Genomic DNA, 27,258 nt, shown 5'->3' on the forward strand with positions numbered 1-27,258 from the left:
TGTGATAAGGTGGTCTTCAAACGCTAGGGGCTCCTCTTCTCTTGTGATCCCCGTCATACAGACTTGTTTGACCTCACTGGAACCAGCTGCCGCATCTAACCACTGTGTCACACGATGGCGCGTTGTTTCCATACATTTTCATCTAGCGTCGATTGTGGCAGCGTTTTTTTACTTTTCAATTGAGGAAACGGCTAATTCTACGGTACTTCACTTCATCAAAGGGCTGCCCCATTTTGTTTATGCTCATTCAACGGCGCGATATGATACTGTGGTGCCAAGATGACAACCTTACTTAGTAAGTGCTAGTAAACTGCAATTAGTCAGATTACGAAGAGGAAGGAAATACCGTACAAAGAACTGACTTCGGGGGCAGGCACAGGCGCAGGAACAGCTGAGATGCCACCGGCAAGCGAATGTAGGATGCAATAACGTGTTGGAGGGAGGAGTTGGGAATGAACTGGTACGCCGTGGTCGACGCTGCCCTGTAAGAGGCACAGACCAGATTCAGAACGACGTTTCACGCCGAGACGGAAGCTACCTGCCTCCTGCTGCTGAAAACCTACCACGGGTGGCTGCAACTGAGTCGCGACATAACCAAACTTGCGTCCTCAAAAACCGAGGGCCACCATGGACAACAATAGCCGGACACGCAGTCGCAGACGACCCAAGCGGACCAGCCGAAGTTCCGCCCAAGATAGTCGACATCGGAGCAGTAAAGGCGACACAAGTCAACGTGGAGCCCCTCCCGCGGGCGATCTCAAAGGTCGCCCCGAGAACAGCGATCAGTATGACGGTTGAGAGCGAAATATGTGGTAACTCCAGCAATTCCAACTAGGGTTTACGGAGGCCTCCCTCGGACAAAAGGTGACTATTGGAGTTGTTCCAAATCCCCCCACCCCCCTTATTCACAATTGGGAGATTAGTCCACCCATAACCCAATAGTCCCTTAAAATTCGAAACGAAAAGAAAATTCCAAATTAGTACACATGCATGCAACGTAACTTAATAAAGGCCAGACTTTGTACCCAGTACTTCAGAAGACTGGAAAGAACAACGTGCAACTTGCAAACTCTCAAGGGGCCCGCTCCACCTCTCCCTGAAGGAGACTGAAAGGTGCGAAAACAAACAGACAAGCGGTCATTTCATCAGTGCACCTAATGATATCAAGGTGGACGCTTGCTGAAATATTATACCTACTGGACACTGACTTCCGGCCGTTCACACGTGAACTATTTCGTCAAACCAATACCGAATGACGTAACTGTATTTTTTTTTTCAGACGATTATGATTTTCCTACTTGATTCTTACAGGCACATTTGCCGATAATGTTACTGCAAAACACGATGGGCCACGAGAGAGTTTCCTAAAACAGTTTCCTGTAAGGAACGAGCGGTAATAGACTCAGAAGAAGATACAAAGAGTAACATATGAGACATGGTTCGTACCTTTCCCAGCGCAGCTTTCGGCGACTTCGATCGCAGCTGCTTTGTTCTTCTGGTCCTTCATTAGCTCAGGACAGTGATTGATGTGTTCCTTCAGAAGATCCACGTCGTATTCACCATCAGAGTTGATCTGAAAACAAACATAACGTAAAGAATTTTGCAGTGATAAGTGACAACACAGCAAGTAGGGAACTCAAAGAGACCTTTGGGGAAAGGAGAAGTACCTATATGAATATTAAGGTGCTCCAATGGCAAGCTGATGCTAGACAAAGGAGGGAAAGCTGACAGACGGAAGGACAACTTAGACGGTCTTTACAGTGTGATTCCTTGATGATGTTACAAACTTTCAGGTACGCTGTGGAAGAGTAAATGTATCAATTTGAGGCAATGGACCCTGGCCCGCAAACGACTGGGTCCCAACCAAAAATGTTCTAATATCTGTGATAGAGGAATGAATATATGTACCAGTACTGCTGTTGCCAAGTTTGTAGAGTAGTCAGTCCCGACGAACACTGAGATGTAGAGGTTGGCATACTATGTACTGATATGAACAGTCCTGGTGTGCAATGTATGTGTCATAGCAGAACACTGTGTTTACAACTTGACGTAATAACTGAAATAAATCGTTGTAGCTACGTCATAAGTTGCATTAAGAAGAGATTTCTTTTATTTCCTGATGGTGATTAGTTTTGACCACCTATGTCCAGGATCAAATAATCCATTTAGTAAGCGTAACAATTCAAGCGAAAGCCAATGCACAAAAACTGCCCTGCGGTAATGGTCAGAGCAGCACTATGGCCGACTTAACCACAGTAAAAGGACAGACGCAGGTGCCCGACACTAGTCACTATCAACAAATAAAGAAGGATACTTCTTAATGCAGCTTATGATAAAGCTGCAATCATTTATTTCAATTTTAAAACAAGATGCGGAATTATTTTTCACCTGCTGCATGTTGCAAGTTCGTTGATGTACTAACGTCGTTCAGCCCGAATCAAATGGAGTTGCAGGCTATGGGGGAACTAGGAGACATGATTTTCGTATGTGGACAAACAAATGGAAGCAGCGGAGAATCGAGCGACTTTCCAACGATTAAGTGAATGAGGGCAATTCGTACCACAGTACGACGATCGAACCCTTCGACGAACTACACGGGCTCCCAACTTAGATGATGCAGTGCTTGCTCGAGTGGATGACGTGCTTGCAGTCACCAGTCTATCAGCTGCATTACTAATGAATGTTTCGCAGTATTATGTGGCGAGTATTAAGGATACCATCAACAGAGAGTGCATGCTTTGAATCCTGCTGACTTCGAACTTCGTGTTGTATTCAGTCAACGAGTCTTTGGGAGCCTTGCAGTCGATCATCTATTGCGCATGTACATTTCACGGACGAGGCCTCTTTAATCACAGATGGCACGCTCATGACTTGCAATAACCATGGTTCGATCGATGAGAATATCTACGCTAAAGTTATCAAGAGCCATCAACACAGATTATCCGTCAACGTGTAGGCATATTCAGTTACAATGTAAATGGTCAGTTTCTTCCTTGTCCCCGCTAAAATGCACTAGTGTATGAAGCATTAATGAGAGACATAACACTCAGGTTCCTGGAAAATATCTGACTTGTTATTCGTGAACGGATACCGTACTACGTGATCGAGGCACATCTCATTTTGGTCTAAGAATTCGTGAACACCCGAATTAGCCATGCCCTGAAAAGTGGATAGGCAGAGGACGTCACTTAATTTCTCCTTGTGGGGCCATGTGAAAAGTCTTGTGTACGAGACGAATGTCGAGAATGAAGAGGGACTCCTGGTAAGAATTCTCGCTGCCTGCAACACTGGGGTATTAGGATGGGTATGACTGTACAGCGATGCCATGCCTTCACTGACGGTAGGCGGACTCCATTTTGAACACCTGTTGTAAATTTTACAGTTTGTGAAACAGGTAAATGGAATTCATTATTACTGTACCGCAGACTTAGGATTTTCGATCTCTCGACTCCAAATTATGTACATCGTTACTAGTCCATCAACAGGGAGAATTCTATACGTCATGGCTAAGGTGCAGATGTTGGGGCCCTTGGTTTGACCCCTGTGCGAGGTTATGGCGGAAGTGGAGTAGATTTTCGCTTACAGCTTTCGGCTCCGGCGTTTCCGGACTAGGGTACTTTACCTCAAACTTGACACATTTATCCTTATACATAATCCCTGATCGTTTGTAACATCATCACGGAATCACCCTATACAACGGAAACAAATTTGAGGACATTATTACAGAAAGAGAAAAGGAAGGAAATGAAGATGAAATGGGAGATATAATACGTTGAGGAGAATTTGAGAGGCCTCTAAAAGACGTAAGTCGAAACAAGCCCTTGGAGAAGACGGTATTCTTTCTGAATTACTGAGATCCTTTTATAAGCCAGCCATGACAAAACTATTCAGTCTTTCATGTAAGATATGTGAGACAGTTTAAAAGCACTCTCCACACCTTACCGGTGAACTAGCCAGTTGGTACTGAACCTAGCTTACTCCTCTTCAAATTTCACCGTTCCACAATCACTATGCACTCGATCATGATGCTGACTTATCAAGCCCAAACTCTTTTACCTTAACATCAGGGCATTCACTGATCAATATTCTTTAACACAGTATTACGCACCAAATTATACAAATAACTCAGCAACTTTGAAAACTATTACTTTCCAATTATCCTTACCGTCTGTACACCACAGCCCCATTCTTTCTCTGTTAGAACCCCCTGATAACTACTACAATAATGCTTAAGTGCAGAAAGTGCGGGAAATAAAATATCATCTCTAAACTTATCTTATTGTATGCAAAGAGTAATGCGGTTGGGGGGGGGGGGGCAGCTGCTTGCTGTTTCAACAACATGGAAACCTGTAGCCTAGAGGGTGAGTCCCTGGGTCGTGGCTAGAGCGAGAAGGGAATGCCTCCCAGATATGACTGATAGAAGGGAAATAAAATGCCTTCCACTGAGCAAAAGGCACACCAGCGTCTGATCCACGGTCGAAGGTTGCTGACAGCGTCTGTCTCCATGTCAGGAGCGGATGACATGTTGGGGGCAAACAATGGAATATCACGTGACAAACCTCCTGGAGAACCACATGGACACATTCACCGCTAAACGCCCCGTACTTTCAAATCATTCCTCAACAGGCTGTCGAGGAGGGCAGTTTTGAGTGGGTCCACGTTAAAAACGAATATAAGGAGTGAAAATCAGTGCTAGAACATGAAATATTCGAAGTGTATATGAAGTGAGAAAACTAGCAAATGTGATCCATGAAAATAAACGGCTTAGTGCCTCATAGTCTCAGAGTGTATTTCCCAGAGTATTAAAGATTTTATCCCATATTCCGATAAAACTGTCTTTTTAAAGCTGAGTGCCAGTCCAGTGAACATCAACATCATTCAAGCTTACGCACCAATGCTGATACTCTTGAGCAAGAAGTGGACTCATTCTATGACCAAAGAAAGAAAGTACTTACCCTTAATACGAAATTAATATAATATTAGGAGACCTCATAGCCATACTGGAAAACAATGGGAGACCCCATAGCCAAATTGGAAAAAAGGCAGATGTGTACATTTGTTAGAATCTTTTGCTTTAGGAACATGAAACGAGAAAGTTAATCACCCAATACAATTGTGCCAGGAACAAAACATGAAATTCGCTGATAATTTGTTCAAATTACCACGAGGATGCTTGTGCCATATAGCTATACATGGAAATATACGGCAGACAGCAAGGTAACGTTATTCGCAACTAGACAGACTATATTTTAATCGATAAGCGTTTTGGAACCTGAGTCACCAGACCATCCATTTCTTCCAGAACAGATGATCCATCTGGCCATACTCTACACTTAGTGTCTCTAAAAACAAAACTCGTAAAACAGAAAGCTAAACCTAGGACAGTAAGCACTCCATCTTCAGGCCACGAGTGGCCTACCGGGACCATTCGACCGCCGTGTCATCCTCAGTGGAGGATGCGGATAGGAGGGGCGAGGGGTCAGCACACCGCTCTCCCGGCCGTTAAGATGGTATTCTTGACCGAAGCCGCTACTATTCGGTCGAGTTGCTCCTCAATTGGCATCACGAGGCTGCGTGCATCCCGAAAAAGGGCAACAGTGCATGGTCGCTGGATCGTCACCCATCCAAGTGCCGGCCATGCCCAACAGCGCTTAACTTCGGTGATCTCACGGGAACCGGTGTATCCAATGCGGCATGGCCGTTGCCCAAACCTAGGACAGTAGCTTATGAAAAACTGAAACAGCCTGAATTGATAAATCAAGTGATCATATATATCAACAGTAAAATAGTGACCACAAAGACCTCCTTGATTGATGAAGAGAACTATATCAAAGTTAGGAAGAGATGAAAACATTATGATAACGACTGCTTAAGAGACACTAGGATGTGAAAGAAAAGGGGTTTTAAAAAGAAATGGATGCCTGATGAAATTCTTTCATTGGTGGGTGAACGCCGAAGGCAAACCCAGACGGATCTAATAGTTTACAATAATTTTTAGGAACATACGTGGTCGGCAATCAGAACAACAGAATATAAATTGTGGCATCTCGAATATGAAGACACTGAAAGCTTGCAAGTTCCCCATGATGTTTTTAAATTATATAAAAAGCTACAATATGGAAGAAGAAATGTCTCTTTGGTAGCCAACAAAAATTATAAAATAGTTCCTGATGAGACAGAGAAGAAAGAGATATTGAAAGACAGTATCAGGAACGTCTTTCCAAATGACAAACGAAACGCTGAGATTTCTACGAACGATAAGGTAACAGGACCTTCAGTTATGAAAAAAAGCGACCGATAAAGCCACACGAAACTGTTAAAACAATGAATCCACAGTACCTCATGAAATTCCATTTGCACTCATTGGACTTCTTGGTGAAGAAAGTATAGGAGTCTAGTACAAACAATTTTAGCAAAATTTGCATTGCTCCTAATTTCAATGCCGTATCAGCTTTCATTTCCTTGCCAAGAAAGGCGAATGCTCTAATATGTGAATTCATAGACTCATTAGTCTTATGAGCTATTTGCTGAAAATATTTCTGAAAGTCATTCATCGAAGGTTATTTGAAAGGTGTGTGAAATGTTTACGTGCAAGAGAAGCGCCGGCCGAAGTGGCCGTGCGGTTAACGGCGCTGCAGTCTGGAACCGCAAGGCCGCTACGGTCGCAGGTTCGAATCCTGCCTCGGGCATGGATGTTTGTGATGTCCTTAGGTTAGTTAGGTTTAACTAGTTCTAAGTTCTAGGGGACTGATGACCTCAGCAGTTGAGTCCCATAGTGCTCAGAGCCATTTGAACCATTTGAACCAAGAGAAGCAATAGTTGCAGTACAAGTTCAAGTGAAAAAGTGCTATGTTCAGGATAAAAGTGTGAGCCTTTCTTGAATTGATTACAAACAAGATTTTGATTGAGTACAACATCATAAATTTACGAAAATTCTCAAAAGAATGGGTATAGACGAGAAAGACATTCGCTGTATAAATAAAGGTCATCAACTTAGTTACTTCTGTAGAGGGTACGGCAAGCGTGCGTTATGTCACCTCTGCTATTCAGTTTTTTACTCAGAGAATATATTTCAGGAAGCACATTGTGATTTAGAAAATGGCGCAAAGGTTAATAGAGTCTTCATCAACAACATTCACTATGCTGAGGATACTGTGCTGATTGCTGATGAGTCAAATGATCTTCAGTAACTCGTCAACGTAGTAGGAGATAACGACACGAATCTACATCTGAATATTAACACTAAAAACACGCGTTTATAATTGTCCCAATTTAGCAGAACGCCTTTAAAAATGCAGATCTACGATTCAATGGCTCCGTAATAAAAAGAGTGGACAAGTTTAAGTACCTTGGAATATGGTTCTGTGAAGAGCAGAGATAAAATACCGCTAAGAAAACTTCAGTAATGCTATCATAAAATTCCAGAAAATTAGATCGGTACTTGCACACATTTCTGAAGGATGCACACTAACATACGCCAAAAGTAAAGATGATCAAGGCATTTGAAATCTGCTTTCAGCGCAGAAAGCTTAAAATACCTTCTACATTGAGAATAACTAACATCTAAGTGTTACTACGATTAAGCAAACAGCGAGAAACGTGAGCACCATTAAACAGAATAAATACTGTATACTTAGGACACATCGTGTGAAAGAGCAAATATACACCTCTCCAGATGAAAAAGGCAAGGTTGGGGGTGAAAGAAGAAAAGGACGAAGAGGAATATTTTGGTTATGTAACAAAGCAGTAGACAAGATTACCAAGTGCAGACCAACTACTACAAACTTCGGATCATAGAATAAAGATAAATACCGTGGTCACCAACTTCCATTAATGGATAGGCAGAAGAAGAAGAAGAAACATCCTCAGAGTTCAAGAAGAATGTAATAATACCAATTCCGAAGAAGGTAGGTGCTGTCAGGTATGAATATTGCCGAACCATAAGTTTAATGAATCATACTTGTTAAACACTGACGCAAATTTTGATCAGAAAAATGGGAAACTAGCGGAATTCGACCTTCGGGAAGATCATTTTGGGTTCCGGGGAAATTTAGGAATACGCAACAGATGCTGACTCTAAGACTTATCTGAGAAGAAAGCCTGAAAGAAGGCAAACCTAATTTTATAGCATTGTAGATTTAGAGAAAGCTTTTGAAAATGTTGATTGGACACAGTCTTGGAAATTCTGGAGGTAGTAGGGATAAAACACATGGAGCCAAAAGTAATATATGGCTCGTGCAGAAAGAAACCAGAAGAGTCGAAAGACGTGAAAGGGAAGCATCAGCCGCGAAGGGACTGAGACAGCGTTGTAGCCTTTCCCAGATGTTATTCAGTCTGAAGAATGAGCAAGCAGTAAAGGAAACCAACGAGGAATTTGGATAGTTCAAGGAGACGAAATAAACAGTTTAAGGTTTACAAACGGTATTTAATTCTATCAGAGACGGCAAAGGACTTGGCAAAGCAGTTAAAAGGAATGGATAGTCTCTTGAAAAGAGTTTGTGAGATAAACATCAAAAGAGGTAAAACAAGGTTAATTCATTTAATAAATGGCATTATTTTTATGCAAAGACAAGGACAAGGCTGCTTGCTTTTTACATTGTTGTTGTTTCGGTCCGGTATCGAAAACCGCGCTCATCGTCAGCGTACATTATGTTGCGTGCTACAGGTTACGTATTATGGGAGACAATATGTGCTTATAACCTGTGGTGTTTTGCTTTAATGTCTATTACTTACATGTATGATGGCTACAAGACACTTCGAACACAGAACTGAAATTATGTTCCGTTGAAATAAGTCAGATGGCGCTGACGGAATTTGAGCAGAAAGTTAGGCGTCAAATAGTAGTAGACGATTTCGGCTGTTTGGGTATCAAAATAACTGGCGATGCCAAAAGAAGTGTCCACCAGCAACAAAAATCAAGAGCAATGAAATATTTATTTCATCAGTTATAATAAAGTACCTTAAATCATTTCTGGTGTCATTAAAGTCCAAGGAATTTGAAAATTTTTTTTTTTCCTCAACAATAAAGCAAAAGTAATTGGAGAAGTTGTTGACCCTTCCCTCATTTCTGTTTGAAAAAAGAAGCTACATCGTATCTGATTTTCGTTTCCTTTGACCTGCTGCAGGACACCAGTAGCCTCTAACTGCAAATGGACCTCCGGTGGCGTGTCTGTGACATCAGTTTGTAAACGTCACCAAGAATGTATACTTTGCTCAGAGGGGAACGAAGACACGATCAAGACTTATGAATTGTAAGTTATCTCAGAGTCAAGGATCTATTCGAGGTGGGTGGATTCCTTTCCTTCATAGAGAAAACCTTTGTTGAGAAAACCTTGGCAGTTACTTACAGTGATTGATCGTTTCTTTCCATCCTACTGGCTGTGCTTAAAATTTTTTACAATGAAATTGTTAATCACTGACGATAGGACATAAATACATAGCAGACAATACAAACGAAACATTGAGTACTAACAGTGAATATAGAATTAAATCAGGACGGCATAAAATTTCGGATGCTGTTCAGGAATATATTCTGAGTATTTTGCTATAAGAAGTCTGTGGTGTCCGGTAGCTCGTTAAGGAGTAATTACGTTTCTCTTGATTTGTTGCCTCCATTTATTTTTTAATTTGTATGGCCTCAAAATATCTGATCAGCGGTCCAGATGACGACGATGTGAGCTGTGTGTCTTGTTTGGAAACAATCTAGCTCCATTCATATGTTCAGGTTGCGTCAAGAGCTCGTGCAACACACTGACAACTGGTGGCACCATTGTCAGAAATGGTAGGTAATACATTCTCTTCCAGTTACCGTGTTCTCGCATATCTCGTACAGTTCTGCCACGGGATGATCCAAGTTCTCGTAGGAGCCCACGTAGAGATGTAAAACAAATGTAACGTTTTTGCCGTCGCTGAGTATTAGGTCGACGTGCCGTTCTTCCGTTGCATCCAGTTGACCCATAGACAGTGTGACATAGGCCAACTCTCAATCACTAAACCTACCCTTCTATGCATGTATTAAATCGGGGACCTAGAACCGACGGAGAGGCTTCGTCCCACCATAGCCCTCAGTGGTTCACAACCCCACAACAACTCACATCAGTCCACCCACCCCACCACCGCCTCCCACTGAACCCAGGGTTATTGCGCGGTTGGGTGTTTGCGTGGCAGAATAATTATGGCCTACGCATACGTGGAAACGGTGTTTGCGCAACGATTGCCGACACAGTGTAAGTGAGGCAAAATGAGGAGAACCAGCGTGCATTCGCCGAGGTAGGTTGCCTTAAAAACCATCCACAGACTGGCCAGCATAGCGGACCTCGACGTTAATCCACCGGGCAGATTCGTATCGGGGACCGGCACCCCTTCCCGCTTGGGGAGCAGCGCGCTATACCGCTCGGCTAGCCGGGAGGGCAAACCTAACTATACTGCCCTGTATCATTGCGTATGTCCAACCACCACAGGGAATCTGTGAGTAGTGAGCATGGAGGACGTGGACAGGGACTGTGGCTAGATAGCGCTGGGTCAGCCGAGAGGCGTGCAGAGATAGTGTGCACAGCCATGATGAGAACCGTGTCTGGCTGGCGCAGTGGTTAACGGCCGGCACGGTATCTCAGCGTGTTCGGTCAGAGGGTTGCTAGCCCTCTGTAATAAAAAAAACTGAGTAAAGGAATCCACGATCAACTTGAACGGATGTCTTGTGACGTCCACCCGGACCAAACGCAACGAACAATACCGAAAAAAAATGTAAAAAAAGGTTCGAAGCCCACTGATGACGATATAAAAGAACGCAACTGCCTAATAATCGGGAGACCCCGAGTTCGAATCCACGTCCGCCGCACATTTTCATTTGTCGCTGCTGATTCCACTTAATGCAGCCTAGCATCTGACATCAATAACCTCTTCTGCTTGCCTTCTCTTCCCCCCCCCCCCCCCTTACCCTTAATTTACATATCATGTAAAGTGGGCGTCACTGTTCTCAACAGCAAGTTGTTGTTGTTGTTGTCTTCAGTCCAGAGACTGGTTTGATGCAGCTCTCCATGCTACTCTATCCTGTGCAAGCTTCTTCACCTCCCAGTACCTGCTGCAACCTACATCCTTCTGAATCTGCTTAGTGTATTCATCTCTTGGTCTCCCTCTACGACTTTTACCCTCCACGCTGCCCTCAAATGCTAAATTGTGATCCCTTGATGCCTCAGAACATGTCCTACCAACCGATCCCTTCTTCTTGTCAAGTTGTGCCACAAACTCCTCTTCTCCCCAATTCTATTCAATACCTCCTCATTAGTTATGTGATCTACCCATCTAATCTTCAGAATTCTTCTGTAGCACCACATTTCGAAAGCTTCTATTCTCTTCTTGTCCAAACTATTTATCATCCATGTTTCACTTCCATACATGGCTACACTCCATGCAAATACTTTCAGAAAATACTTCCTGACACTTAAATCTATACTCGATGCTAACAAATTTCTCTTCTTCAGAAACGCTTTCCTTGCCATTGCCAGTCTACATTTTATATCCTCTCTACTTCAACCATCATCAGTTATTTTGCTCCCCAAATAGCAAAACTCCTTTACTACTTTAAGTACTGTGAGCGAATGGAAAAAATTTGTTCGAATTCGCGACACGCAGCGCATACCGTCGACATTTACACTGTTGTGCATATGCATGGTGTAACTATATTCCATTTACAGACCTTGAGGATAGGTTCCTTACAACAAAACAAGAAATGGAAGTCTGATAAATGTGGGCACTAAAATGTATACCTGAAGAGATGTGAGCACTTGTTCATCCTGGCTACTGAGAAAGACATCTCTTCCACTGAAATTTTTCTCCTTTTGGTTCATACTACTTCCTCCCAAAATGCGGAAAGAGCTTGCAGTAGAAGAAATGTGTTTCACAGTATCAAAGATTAACAATTGCTCACACCTCCTAAGGAATGCGTTATAGAGCATATGTTTACCAAACATTTCTTTCTTGTTTGGTGTAAGGAAACTGACCTCAAAATCTGTCCTCCAAGTGTGCCAGACAATTAAGTGTGATTTACTGAGTACGCATATAGATGTAGATGGAAGGAAATATAATCACACCCTGTATTCTCCATGTAATACAGGTTCAAAGATAAATGGAGATAGTAAATCAAACAAAATTTAATTACTTTTTAGCGACACACTGGAGACCAAGGATCCCTTGTACCAAAATATACGGAAAATATCCCTGAACAAGAGTAGAAATTTTTTCGGTGGAGTTCTGGTTCAACATAGGTAACAAAATGTTATGTTAAAGCGGTGACTTTTATTGAAAGAGTTTCAAATTGCCAGCTAGCTAAACTAGTCAGTCAACTGATTTTAACTCAACATGAGCGGCCTAAGCGCAAATTCCCCTGGTGCGAGCGCAGCAACAGGACTTACCCCATGAACGGACTTCAACATGCAGCCGATAAAACACTGAAATCAGAAAGAAAAATGACATTTACCATTGACTCCTTAATCCAGTTGATACCTTACGAACTACCGAAGCACAATAATATTGCTACAAAATTTGTATGTATACAAGTGATAGGATTAACACTTTGGAAAAAATATAAATCTTAAATATTAAACAAACTATTTAGTGTAGTAGACTTACTAACGCCCAGCAATAACTTTTAAACGATGAGATTCTTCGGGTTCAGAGGAAAAAAAACTATTCCTCTACATATATGCAGGGATCCTTGTGTTTCGAGTTACAAAGATCTCCTGATGGCATTCTAATTGTGGCAAAGAACACAAAGGAATGGGAGGGCCGGTTGAACGAAATTGATAGTGTCTTAGAGAACAATTGTAAGACACCCATCAAGAAAACTAGAATAAAGGTAATGGAATGTAGTGGAATCATAATTAACAGCGGAAACTGTCGTGGTTGAAAGTATAGGATAATATAAGCCAAAATGAGCCAGTAAACATACGGTCTGCTTCAGTGTGACTTTTTGTCCTAGTTGGTACAAATATGTTTGATTCATTGAAGATAGTTATAATCTCTTTTCAAGTAGACTGCTGGTTCTCAGTCTGGCGGGAAACAAATTAACATTTTTGAACGGTTAAAAAGATGGGCACAGCTATGTTTAGGTCATGAAATAAATTATTTAAAAGTTGTTTTTATTTTTATTTGTTAAATACGTAAACGGATAAAAGTCATTTGTCCATACAATATGAAACCATTAAGGCATCGAAACGGAATATGACAGAGATTGTCGTTAAGGCTCAACATAAACAAATGTGTCGTGCTTAATTGTGTAGAAAGCCCCAGTATTTTCCGAGTGCACGATGCAGACCAGTCATTGAAGCAGTGATATACGTCAACTGTCTGGATGTACACGTAAGAAGCAATTTATGGAGAAACGACCACATAAAACTACTCGCAGATAAGGCAATGCCACACTGAGATTAATTCGAATAATCCTCAGGAAGTGTGGTGTACTCACAATTTAGTTGACTTAGAAAACCCTCGCTTGCCCAATATTTGAATATTGCTCGTCAGTGTTGGATTAGAACCGTATACGACTGACAGTGGAAATACAGCAGATCAATAGAAGACCAGTGCTTTCCGATACAGGTTCAATAAGTAGGCACCAAATCGTCTGACAAGCGCTTAGGCAACTGCAGTGGCAGAAGCTACAAACAAGGTGTTGTACATCATGGTGAGGTTTGTTGTTATTATGATAGTGTGTATTTCTAAAAGAGTGGACCAAAACATTACTTCCTCCTACTTATAAATCGTGAAAAGACCACGATGATAAAAGTAGACCCTCGCATGGCCAATCGTTGAATATTGCTCGTCAGCATTGGATTAATACTGTATACGACTGACAGAGGAAATACAGCAGATCTAAAGAAGACCAGTGCTGTACGATACAGGTTCAACAAGTAGGCACGAAATCGTCTGAGAAGCGCTTAGGCAACTGCTGTGGCAGAAGCTACGAACAAGGTGTTCATCATAGTGTGGTTTATTGTTATTCTGAGAGCGTGTATTTGTAAAAGAGTGAACCAAAACATTAAATCCTCCTTCCTATAATTCGTGAAAAGACCACTATGATAAAAGTAGAGCTATTTGAGCTCATACAGATGCTTACCAACAATAGTTCTTTCACGAACCATTCGTAATTGGAACAGGAAACGAGGGCGAGGGAGGAGCAGTGGTACACAAGGCACCCTCCGCCAAGTACCATAAGAACGCTTGGGGACTTTAGATCGAGATATAAAGATTGAAATAGATACGAAGAGTAGGTAAAATTCCATTACCGTAGTAGTCGCTGCCGATGCTTAAAAAAGCTCTCGACACTAAGTTACATCTGTATTATGAGATACACTTTGAAACATCCCCTTAGAAAAATTTATAAATGACAGTGCTGGAAAACCTTTACGTTATTTGATTTTCAAACAGCTGAGCAAAACTGAACGTACTCAGACATTTCTCTCTTTACATATTCTGATCGTCACTAAACTGACACAAAATATTTTTAGCGCAACGCAATCTGACTTTCGATAATCCCTACAAAGGAATGGCCCTGACTAATAATAACCTATACCTTACATGAATCACTTACCTCACAAAATCTTCGGTACTCAAATTACTGCAGTACAGCGAGCGCCAATACTGCCAGCAAAATAAAATATTCTAACTACTGAAGGCACTAACTACTGATAGGCATAGTTAGCAAATGAAAGATTTTGATCGAGAACAAACAATGTATTTACCTTAATAGTGTAGTATATATATGACATCCAGTCTTATAAATTTCCTCTTTCTGACGGACACATGTCCATATCGTCCGCTATCAAAAAACTCTTACATCCCTCTCCCCACATCCACCACTGCTGGTGGCTCACCTCCAACTGCGAAACGCTACGCGCTGTTCACATCCAACTGCCCAACACTACAATAGCAAAAATTCCAACAATGCAAACCAGCCACAAGCTGCACCCAGCACAGTCAGTGATTTTCATACAGAGCGCTACGTGGCGTTACCAACATAAAAACCTAAACAGCCTACTTACAACCTTGTGATATACCTGTATAAGTTAATTATAGGAGGTGGACAAAAATATGTAAACACCACCAATACAACAGTTTAAGATGATTAATTCGGCGTAGGAAAACCTTTGGCATTCTATATAGCTTCCAGTCATCTCGGAGTGGATAAATACAGTCCTGCATGGTTTTCAAGAGCGTCTTATACCATTCTTACTGCATAATAGTGGCAAGTTCAGACGACGATGATGGAGGTTGATAACGATCACGCTTCTCTCCAAAGTAGACCACAAAGGCTCTATGACATTGAGATCTGGTGATTGTTATGTCTAGAGGAGATGCGACAATTCATTGTTGTGATCACAAAACCAGTCTCGCATGATGCAAGCTGTGTGAACAGGGCCCCGTTGCGTTAGAACACAACATCATCGTTGGCGTACAAACATTGCACTATAGGATGGGCAATTCCGTTGCTAAGTTTCTCGCTGTTCTTTTTTCTGCTGCTTCTTATTATTTTCGAGTTTATTCTATTTGCTCTCAGTCTGTATTCTGTACCCATTACAGTGTTCATTTCATTCAGCATATCATGTAATTCTTCTTCATTTCCGCTGGGGATAGTAGTGTCATCAAGGAATGTTACCATTGATATCATCTCATTGTGAATTTTAATTCCACTCTTGAAGCTTTCTTTTTGTCCCATCATTTCTTACCCACTGGGCTCTTAAGATATCGCGATATGGCTGCCCAAATCATCATCTAACGCCCTCCATGTTTCGCACATGGGGCGTAAACCTGGCCACAAGTTGGAAACAATGTGAAGCAAGACTCCTCCGGTTAAACGACATTCTTCCACTGCTCCATAGACCAGGTATTGTGGCTTCGGCATAATGTTTTCTTGTTAGGAACATTTGAATAATTCCAGCTCGCCCTCCAAATACCTGCTTCTGGAGCACTCTTCGTGACGTTTTGGTGCTGACAGCGTTTGCGACATTGAGTTCTACAGTAACTTTTAGAGCTGTTGTCTTCTTATTAATCGTAACAATCCTTTTTAATGACTGTCCTCAAGATCACTCACCCCACGCTTTCGTCCGCCTTGTGACTCGACAGATGATATTTTTCCGCTTTCTCTGTAAGCGTTGTAGACCTTCGATGCGGTGCCCCTTGGAACACCAAACACTTTGCCAACCGTGACTGACATGTATTGAGGACAGTGGTCAGGTGCCGTTCATGGTCAAATTCTACAGCGCATCCTGCAAGCTTAGCTAGCATCTGAATTTAAGCATGCATTTCTCGATGCATATTCATATTTATGTCCAATCCTGTACATCATTCAGCATGTGTTGTAAGTAATGAAAACATTTGTTTCGAGCTATTGTCAAGAATGTTTAACATATTGTAATAACTGATCGTCATCACAACCTTTATTTAAAAAAAAAAAAAGGAATGAATTGAAGACAAAAGGGGAAACTAATGTGTAACACAGTACATTTTATTAAAGATTTTTCACAATAAACATTATTATTCAGTACTCAGTTAGCAGTCGCCTGATTCAAACAGTGCAGTTAGTTTTATTAAAACACTCTATTCAAAGAAATGCAATCATATTTCGGTACCTACAAAGTATTTATTACCTAAAATTTCTACGGGGATGAAAGGTATGTTTAAGTTTGACGTAAATCAGTTAAAAGCTCTTTTTCTACATATTTCAAAGTAAAATTTTAATTTTAGAAAAATTATTTGTTAAGTTATTGAGTAACGTTTGAATAACCTGCACTATATTCGTGTAATCTATTTCTCAGGTTTTTGCCAAAATTACTACGCAAATTATAAAATTACTGACATTAACAAATTTCTGTCTAGACAGAATTCTTGCGGGAAATGCGAGATTGTAAGTGTGGGTGTTGTGCTCAAATTCTGTGAGCCTGTGTTAAGTTTTTGCCTTATTAAGTTAATGTCAGTCAGTCTGCGAGTAACTTACGACTTGAAAGATACTGCGCCACTCCTCTCAAGATGTTTGTCATTTCCCTCACTTGTCTGTGAAAATTTCGTCGTGAATATCTGAGGTAATTTTAGTAAATGACGAAAAAAGCGAACAGACCCGACCCTAGACAACGAGCAGGAACGAAGAGAGAAATATAATTAAAACTTAATTCTTATGTAATCACCCCAATCATGATTAAGTAGTGTAAAAATGGTGATTACTCATACCTAATTGGCACTTGACTTTGCTTAATATTTAACTTCGTTCCATACTTCTTGAGACGGAATGATACACAAAGCAGACAAAGATACATTCTTCTAGGACGACTGATCAGCTTGCCTATAGAGTGTGGCTCCTCTGACTAACTTACCTTCTCCTCTGTTGTTGTGGCCTTCTTGTTGGTTTTGAGGCCATCCAGACTATCTGCAGACAAGGAAAAGCAGCAGTCAGAGACATCGCACATGTATCGATCACTTCACAGCGCGGAACACTGTTCAAGACGCAAAAAATAATTAACGACACAAAGGCAGTTGCACATTTTTCAAAAAGAATCTGTAGAATTCTTGGGATCCTTAGTTTTAGTTATGTTAAATTGCTCAAAATAGTTTTGCAACCCCCCTCCCCCTTTTCTCTCTCTCTCTCTCTCTCTCTCTCTCACACACACACACACACACGCGCGCGCGCGCGCTTGCGTACGCACTATAGGTCGTGTGAAATTACTCTGATGAGCCAAAACATTCTGACTACCTGCTAAATAATATGTTGGTCTACTTTGGAAAACGATACAGCAGTGTTTAGTTTTCTTGAGGTACGTGGCACACAGGGCGCCGACTTTCCAAAATTTTTGTGTGTGCATACCAATCGCGGAATGTAACATATGTTTTCTTGATACTCTCGATATTTTTAAAATTATTACTTTCCATTTGTAATCTTTTATGAACACTGCCGGTTTCACAAAGATCTGTACTGTGGTAAAGTAAAATATACCGGTACTACACTGAAGCGCCAGAGAAACTGATACAGGCATGCGTATTCACATACAGAGATATCTAAACAGGCAGAATACGGCTCTGCGGTCAGAAAAGCCTATATATAAGACAGAAAGTGTCTGGCGCAGTTGTTAGATCAATTACAGCTGCTAGAACGGCAGGTTATCAAGATTTAAGTGAGTGAAGGCGGCGTCATAGTTGGCGCACGAGCGATGGGACACGTCATCTCCGAGGTAGCGATGAAGTGGAGATTTTCCCGTTCGACCATTTCACGAGTGTACCGCAAATATCAGGAATCCGGTAAAACATCAAATCTCCGACATCGCTGCGGCCGGAAATATATCAGGCAAGAATGAGACCAATGAAGACTGAGGAGAATCGTTTAACGAGACAGGAGTGCAAACCTTCCGGAAATTCCTGCAGATTTCAATGCTGGGCCATCCTTAAGTGTCAGCGTGCGAACCATTCAACGAAACGTCATCGATATGGGCTTTCGAAGCCGAAGGCCCTCTCATGCACGATACAAAACTTAACACCTCACCTGGGCCCGTCTACACCGACATTGGACTGTTGATGACTGGAAACATGTTGCCTGGTTGGACGAGTTTCGTTTCAAATTGTATCGAGGGGGAGTGGGGGGAGACGTGTACGGGTATGAAGATAACGTCATGAATCCATGGACTGCATATCAGCAGGGGACTGTTCAAGCTGGTGGAGGCGCTGTAATGGTGTAGGGCATGTGCAGTTGGAGTGATATAGGACCCCTGATACGACTCTGACAGGTGGCACGTACGGAAGCATCCTGTCTGATCACCTGCACCCATTCGTGTCCGTTGTGCATTCCGAGGGACTTGGTCAATTCAGCAGGACAATGCGACACCCCACACGTCTAGAATTGTTACAGAGTGGCTCCAGGACCTCTCTTCTGAGTTTAAATACTTCCGATGGCCAGCAAACTCCCTAGACATGAGCGTTACTGAGCATATCTGCGATGCCTTGCGACGTACTGTTCAGAAAATATCTCCACCCCCTCGTACTCTTACGGATTTATGTGCAACCCTGCAGTATTCATGGTCAGTTCCCTCCAGCACAACTTCAGACATTAGTCGAGTCCATGCCACGTCGTGTTGCGTCCTCGCAGGGGTCCTATACGATATTAGGCAGGTGTAGCAGTTTCTTTGGCTCTTCAGTGTATAAGCATACGTTGAGACTGCCCTAGCTCAGTCGGTAACACAGCTGACTTAAAAGCAACGGAAATGAAATCAAACTCAGGTTCAAATGTACTTGGACGAATCGACAGACACGTAGGCGTAACGTAAGCGATACGGGCCCGTCTGATTCCCAAACACAAAATATATAACCTATCATTAGCTAACGTAACTTTCATTACAAGAGGTAGAAATAGGAATTTAATGGAGTGTGTTATAAAATCCCATGTAATACAAGCAAAGAGATGTGTATAGGAGCAATTCTCAGTATAGTATTTCAGCTTTCCATACGCCTCCAGTAATCACGCAACGTTCGGAAATTGCGAAAATTTTTGCCCAGCGAAGAGCTTTTGTTCCGTGCACCCCGCCAGGTGACATCTACTTTGCACTAGCTATTAATGCGGTAATACCCTTTGAATCTACAATATAAGTTCCAGCGTCCATCAAAACCATTGTTTCAACAAACTAAACGATTACAATTCAGATTAGGTGAAAACAATTTCATTAAAATCTTAAACCGCACCGCTGGTATGTTTTAAAAAAGAATAACTATTGAGGCAGTGTGTAACAGTCTGCCGGCCGGAGTGCTCGAGCGGTTCTAGGCGCTGCAGTCTGGAACCGCGCGACCGCTACGGTCGCAGGTTCGAATCCTGCCTCGGGCATGGATGTGTGTGATGTCCTCAGGTTAGTTAGGTTTAAGTGGTTCTGAGTTCTAGGGGACTGATAGAAGTTGAGTCCCATAGTGCTCAGAGCCATTTGAACCATTTTGTAACAGTCGGCGACTGTTTTTCTGGGGAATTCATTTGACTTGGCAAAGGAAAGGCAACGAACGGTGGAGTGTGTTGCTTGGTTGTGGAGTGTGTTGCTTGGTTGCCTTTGCCTTGATATGTTTTACAGGTCATAAATTTTAACTTGCATATCAGTATTTTAATAGTTCATTACTTTTTTGATAAAATCAAGTGAGAAATATTTATCTTATTTTGTTTGTATCACACTAAAAAATTTGTTTGTGCGGTGCAGCCACAAGATTACTTGTGTGGGTGCTCGAGCCCCGGCGCGCCCACGCAGTCGGCGCGCATGTGTCGTACCAGATGTCCACGCACAGGTCATGTAATTCCCGTAACTTACATCCCAAATGTGTTCTCGGGGCTCAGAGCACACGAATTCACGAATTAGGTGTCAGAATTTCAGTATAACGCTCCTGAAACCATTGGTCTTGTGACACGGACAGTTATTCTGGTGGAAAACACCGTCGCCGTCGGAAAGGACATCTAGCGAAAAGGGATGCAGGTGGCCCACTGCAGTGTTCACCTGGTCCACGACTCTCCTGGTGACTGATTATCAACACTAGTCCCATGGAAGCCCTGACGAGATCGCCGCCTATCCTGCTTTACGAAGCGGACAAGCTTCCGATCTCCACAATCTGAGATGAGCGCGGAAGCCCAACTGCTTCATGCCTGTTCGGGGTTTCGTCGTCCGTCAACCACTTTTCATAGATGCTTACGACAATAGTACGTAAACAGCTCTTCGCCATTTCCAAGGGGCTCATTCTCAGGTGCGGGGCCTTAATAATCTGCCCTTTGTCAAAGTCGCTCATGTCAATGGATTTCCCCATTTACCACCATTGGCGTCGCGGATTGGTTTGCCATTCGTCTCTGCCCCAATTATACATTTTTCTTACCACATCACTTGCTGGCAACGGACCAGGTGGCGTTCAGTCAAACGGTGAGCAGTGGCCATAGTGCATTGGGTCACCAGTGCATATCTGAATGGCGATTACGTAGGGAAGCAACATAAAGGCCCAGCTTTAAATTTGTCCTAGAAGCTTCAGTCTAAGTAGACAGTACTTTCTTGAAAGCCTAACGGAAGTTAATATTTGGGGAGTCCTAGCCAACTGTGCTGCCAAAATACCAAGCAAATGATCCTCCCGCAGTGCAAGGTATCGTCTTTCACAAAGTAAAATCCTTGTGAACAAATTTAAGGAAATGATGGGAAAAGTGAAGGACAGTCGGAAGTTTTGGAAGCCTTGATGATCCTTTCCAGTCGCAGAGACATGTTAGTGTCCCTGCCAATATTCACCATAGTGTTATAATTTCTCTCATATGTTTGTATCTCGTCTTACAGTTCAAGGAGTAACGAGTGACAAACGTTTCAAATACATCTTTTCGTTTCTCCTTTGACATCCCAATTTTATGAATATATTTTATACTTCCTGAGTTAATTAATGACGAAACAAATTTTTTGTCTCATTAGCCTATCTTTAGAACTCAGATTCCGTTCCCTCTTTCGATTTTTTTTTCTGTTTTTACATTGCAACTGCAAACGCAGCTACTTCAATCGCCTCGTCATTCAAATAATGATTATACAATCGTTCTTTCTTCTTCAGGACTAGAGCCCTTGATCGGCATAGCCCCCGGCCTCCGCATACTTGTGTAGTCTGCTTTTGTCCTCCATCCTCGGTTCTTAGACTTCGTAAGGTCAGCCAACACGTTACCATCCATCTAGCTTGAGGTCGGCCCTTCCTTCTGGGGGAATACATCTTTCCTTTCATTATCTTTCTGCGTATTCTGTCAAGTACCAGCTTCTCTGAGATTCGATGTATTTTACTATATCTTTGCTTTGTATAAGATGTGTTTCGTAATCATACCTTACTCTCCAACCTTGTGTCCCTATATCATATGCCCATAGATCTTCCTCGGGGTTTTTCTTTCATTAACAGTTTCATCTCAACTTTTTTTGTTTTTGCAATCAGAGAATTCTTAAATAATTGTAAGTTAGCGTACTAGGCTATTTCCTGCTTGTAATATTTCACTAAATCTTTGCCTCACATTACAATTCACAGCAGTGGAAACATTTACAGGCTCAAATAATGGCTTACCTTACCTACATATACAGGGTGGTCCATTGATCGTGATCGGGCCAAATATCTCACGAAATAAGCGTCAAACGAAAAAACTACAAAGAACGAAACTTGTCTAGCTTGAAGGGGGAAATCAGATGGCGCTATGGTTGGCCCGCTAGATGGCGCTGCCATTGGTCAAACAGGTATCAACTGCGTTTTTCTTAAATAGGAACCCCCATTGTTATTACATATTCGTGTAGTACGTAAAGAAATGTGAATGTTTTAGTTGGACCACTTCTTTCGCTTTGTAGTAGATGGCGCTGTAATAGACGCAAACATATGGCTCACAATTTTAGACGAACAGTTGGTAACATGTAGCTTTTTCAATTAAAATACAGAACGTAGGTACGTTTGAACATTTTATTTCGGGTGTTCCAATGTGATACAAGTAACTTTGTGAACTTATCATTTCTGAGAACGCATGCTGTTAGAGCATGATTACCTGTAAATACCACATTAATGCAATAAATGCTCAAAATGATGTCCGTCAACCTCAATGCATTTGGCAATACGTGTGACGACATTCCACTCAACAGTAGGTAGTTCGCCTTCCGTAATGTTCGAATATGCATTGACAATGCGCTGACGCATGTTGTCAGGCGTCGTCGGTGGATCACGATAGCAAATATCCTTCATCTTTCCCCACAGAAAGAAATCCGGGGACGTCAGATCAGGTGAACGTGCGGGCCATGGTATGGTGCTTCGACGACCAATCCACCTGTCATGAAATATGCTATTCGATACCGCTTCAACCGCACGCGAGCTAAGTGCCGGACATCCATCATGTTGGAAGTACATCGCCATTCTGTCATGCAGTGAAACATCTTGTAGTAACATCGGTAGAACATTACGTAGGAAATCAGCATACAATGCACCAGTTAGATTGCCATCGATAAAGTGGGGGTCAATTATCCTTCCTCCCATAATGCCGCACCATACATTAACCCGCCAAGGTCACTGATGCTCCACTTGTCGCAGCCATCGTGGATTTTCCGTTGCCCAATAGTGCATATTATGGGTTTACTTTACCGCTATTGATGAATGACGCTTGGTCGCTAAATAGAACGCGTGCAAAAAATCTGTCATCGTCCCGTAATTTCTCTTGTGCCCAGTGGCAGAACTGTACACGGCGTTCAAAGTCGTCGTCATGCAATTCTTGGTGCATAGAAATATGATACGCGTGCAGTCGATGTTGATGTATCATTCTCAATACCGACGTTTATGAGATTCCCGATTCTCGCGCAATTTGTCTGCTACTGATGTGCGGATTAGCCGCGACAGCAGCTAAAACACCTACTTGGGCATCATCATATGTTGCAGGTCCTCGTTGACGTTTCACATGTGGCTGAACACTTCCTGTTTCCTTAAATAACGTAACTATCCGTCGAACGGTCTGGACACTTAGATGATGTCGTCCAGGATACCGAGCAGCATACATAGCACACGCCCGTTGGGCTTTTGATCACAATAGCCATACATCAACACAACACGGGTAATGTATCACGAAGCAAATACCGTCCGCACTGGCGGAATGTTGCATGATACCAAGTACTTATACGTTTGTGACTACACAGCGCCATCTATCACAAAGCGAAAAAAGTGGTCCATCTAAAACTTTCATATTTCTTCAGGTACTACACGAATATGCAATAAAAAAAACGGAGGTTTCTGTTTTAAAAAAAAGCAGTTGATATCCGTTTGACCTATGGAAGCGCCATCTAGCGGGCCTACCATAGCGCCATATCGTTTCCCCCTTCATGGTAGACGAGTTTCGTTCTTTGTAGTTTTTTCGTTTGATGCTTATTTCGTGAGATATTTGGCCCGGTCACTATCAATGGACCACCCTGTAAATTCTGCATACCCTGTGAAGTTCAGGGCAGAGTGTGCGTAGCATGGTACCGAATATTAAGCTTTCTTCCAGACCCAAAAGTGCATCGTGCGAGGAGATAATCACGCATTAAATCCCTCTGGGCATGCTGTAATATGTCAGTCTTTGAATTCACAGTACGTAAGGGAGCGACACGCAGGGATCTGAAGAATGTCTATAGATTTTTCACTTAAAACTATTTAAGAGCAATTTATGAGTGTGCTTTCGGTGACACATATCATCCATCTTCAAGAATCTGACAAATCTGATTGTTCATAATATTTGTAACGTTCTTCTGTGAGTCAAAAAAACCTGTGACAGTTTGTGACGCCCTTCTTTTTACACATTCAGTATCCCGTATTAGTCCTGTTCTGTACGAGACCCACGCATGATTCGTAAGCAATCTCCTTTGAACACTTTCTCCATTATCCTGGCATCTTACTAAGAACCGAAGTCTGCCACCTGCTTTCCCTACGTATGAGCATCTGTCATCATTCCATTTCGTATCCCTAAAAATTATTATTGATGGTTTTATGAGTTTACTGATTCTAATTGTGAGTCACTGATACTGCACTCATAGGATAATACATGTTTTGTTTTCCGGTTTTTGAAGTGCATAATTTCTTATTACTATAAATTTGAAGCAATTTGCCAATCGTAGCGCCACTGTGAAATCCCAGCAGGATCTGACTGAATGATTTTGTATCGTTTCTCAGGAAATATTTTACTATAGAAAACTGCATCACACGTGAAAAATTTGAGGATGATATTAACATCGTCAGGCAGGTCACTGATTTGCGACATGAACAACAAGCGCCTCAATGCCCTCCTCTGGGGCATGGCTGAAGTTGCTTGTACTTCTATCGCCGACTCTCCACCTATGATAAAATGCTGTTACCTACGTGCCGACAAAAGCCCAAGCCAGTAAGAAATTTTATTTGACAGCCCATACGAACCTATTCTTGTTAATAAACATAGTTGTGTAAAGGAGTCCAATGCTTTTAGGAAGTACTGCGTCTACATAACTGCCTTGACCCTTGACTTTCAGGATGTCAGATGAGAATCGCCTAAGTTTGGCCATGTTCTGTTCTCCTCGCCTTAGAATACGCCATTGTGATGTGTTTTATGTTATCTACAGTGTGTTCATGCGTGCACACGGATGCTTCTCAAGGATGAAATCATTTTTCTGGCCATCTTAGCTAACGAACACGGAAATGCGAAAAGATGTGGACTTACCTAGGTTCTCAGAGGCCATGCAGTCCTTTAAATCCTTGACTGCTTTTGTCAGGTCTGGCTCGTCTGCCTGGAAAAAGACAGTGTCGCAGTGTGAGATACGCAAACTCCATTGATTGCATACAAAAAAGCGGGACCTAGTTTTACTGAAAGAAACATGCAAGACATGTGTAAGTTCTCAGGATAGAACGCTTGCTGGTATCTTTAACAACCCTGAACTATTTATTATTACGTAACTGGCTTGACCTTCTTTCCAATCTTTTTATGACCTGGAAACAAATGTGCAGTTAATCATCTCATCTTATCATTTGTACAGCATCTAATTTGTTCGTAGTATATTGTTATAACCTAGCTTCGGTTTTTTGCCTTTGGGTGCAAAGAGGAACACGTTTTGTTGTTGCCCAACACGCGAACATGCTACGACCTATCTAACGGTTAGAATCAGACTCCTGTACAATTAAATTATCTTGTAGAGCAATGGCGGAGTCCGCCCGCTTCGCAACGAAGCCAAACAAGAAGTAGGTTCAGAAGAAGAAGAGAAATGAAAATAAAACAAGTTTAATAAATTTCAGCCTGGATGTTACAACTCTGAACTAATAGGAAATTGGAGCCTTTTAAAGCTGAATGGTAAGTTAATTCACACGATTGGAACTTTTGATGTGACTACGGACCTGCCTCCATCTTTTCAGGTTAAAATTTCCTCCTCTACGGCGCTGTTTAGAAGTTTTTGTGAGGGCATCAGGAAGCATTGAAGGAATGTAATAATTCTGTTGGGAAGTATACGCTTCCGTCTTGATTTATCGTTTATCAGTGGATTAAAACACACAACTGCCCATTAAAATCGCTACTCCAAGAAGAAATGCAGATGATAAACGGGTATTCATTGGACAAATATATTATACGAGAACTGACATGTGATTACATTTTCACGAAATTTGGGTCCATAGATCCTGAGAAATCAGTACCCAGAACAATCACCTCTGGCCGTAATAACGATCCTGATACGCCTGGGCATTGAGTCAAACAGAGCTTGGAGGGCGTGTACAGGTACAGCTGCCCAACGCGATACCACAGTTCATCAAGGGTAGTGACTGGCGTATTGTGACGAGCCAGTTGCTCGGCCACCATTAACCAGACGTTTTCAATTGGTGAGACATCTGGAGAATGTGCTGGCCAGGGCAACAGTCGAACATTTTCTGCATAAAGAAAGGCCCGTACAGGACATGCAATTTGCGATCGTGCACTATCCTGCTGAAATGTAGGGTTTCGCAGGGATCGAATGAAGGGTAGAGCCACGGGTCAAAAAAAAAGGTTCAAATGGCTCTGAGCACTATGGGACTTAACTGCTGCTGTCATCAGTCCTCTAGAACTGAAAATGAGTCCACGATCTGATTTTTTTGAACATGAGTTTATATACACACACATTTGGTTTGTTATCACAGTCACCCTTGTTTCTGTGAGAAAACCTGTAATATGCAATAACCAAACACACGACACATAGCAATATAACATAATTTTAACGAAACTCTCTACAGTTACGTACTTGCCGCCGCTGTGAGAACAGGTCAGCATACCATCGTTGTGCCGTTGCATTCAGTGAACCCATACAGAGGTGATTGTCGGCCAGCTCTTCACCAGTGAAATTATCCATACACATGTGTATCGCTTTTAAGGTACACGTAACACGTCTGAAAAAGCATATACAGGACAGAACCTGTCAGAGTTGAATGCAGGCTTGGAGGCGAAGAGTAAAATGGGAGTACCGTTGTCAACAGCAAGCACAGTGAACGAATGTGTAGAAGACACAGAGCGTATACCGTAGACATTTGCATTGTTGTGCAATGTTTTCGGAACAATACTACTAATTAGGGCAAGAAAGTAAACGAAATGCGTTTAACTCTGTAACGAGGCTCAGCAGGCTTGTGGGTCGCTTATATTAAAATATTCCGAGAGTGTGCTGAATGACGTCTGAAAGTTTGTTGGTGGAGTTCTTGCTCACCCTGTACATAGCCCGCCTGCCACGTTATTTTTCCCTCACTGAGAAACAATGTACGAAACAAGCAAGTGGA

At 42.2% G+C, this 27,258-nt stretch overlaps 1 protein-coding gene and 1 pseudogene across 1 annotated transcript in view; both read right to left on the reverse strand.

Annotated features, from left to right (window-relative positions):
- LOC124613239 overlaps positions 1-27,258 on the reverse strand; it is a 39,362-nt gene that overhangs the window by 11,172 nt on the left and 932 nt on the right. The window contains exons 2-5 of the mRNA XM_047141916.1: positions 25,193-25,259; positions 17,361-17,413; positions 12,411-12,446; positions 1,447-1,573 (exon numbers count right to left, since the gene is read on the reverse strand). Of these exons, the coding sequence (XP_046997872.1) occupies positions 1,447-1,573; positions 12,411-12,446; positions 17,361-17,413; positions 25,193-25,259 (283 nt within the window). The remainder of the gene's footprint in view (positions 1-1,446; positions 1,574-12,410; positions 12,447-17,360; positions 17,414-25,192; positions 25,260-27,258) is intronic.
- On the reverse strand, positions 5,590-5,706 carry LOC124614618 (annotated as a pseudogene).

Source organism: Schistocerca americana, chromosome 4, assembly GCF_021461395.2.
Source record: "Schistocerca americana isolate TAMUIC-IGC-003095 chromosome 4, iqSchAmer2.1, whole genome shotgun sequence".
NCBI classification, from domain to species: Eukaryota; Metazoa; Arthropoda; class Insecta; order Orthoptera; family Acrididae; genus Schistocerca; species Schistocerca americana.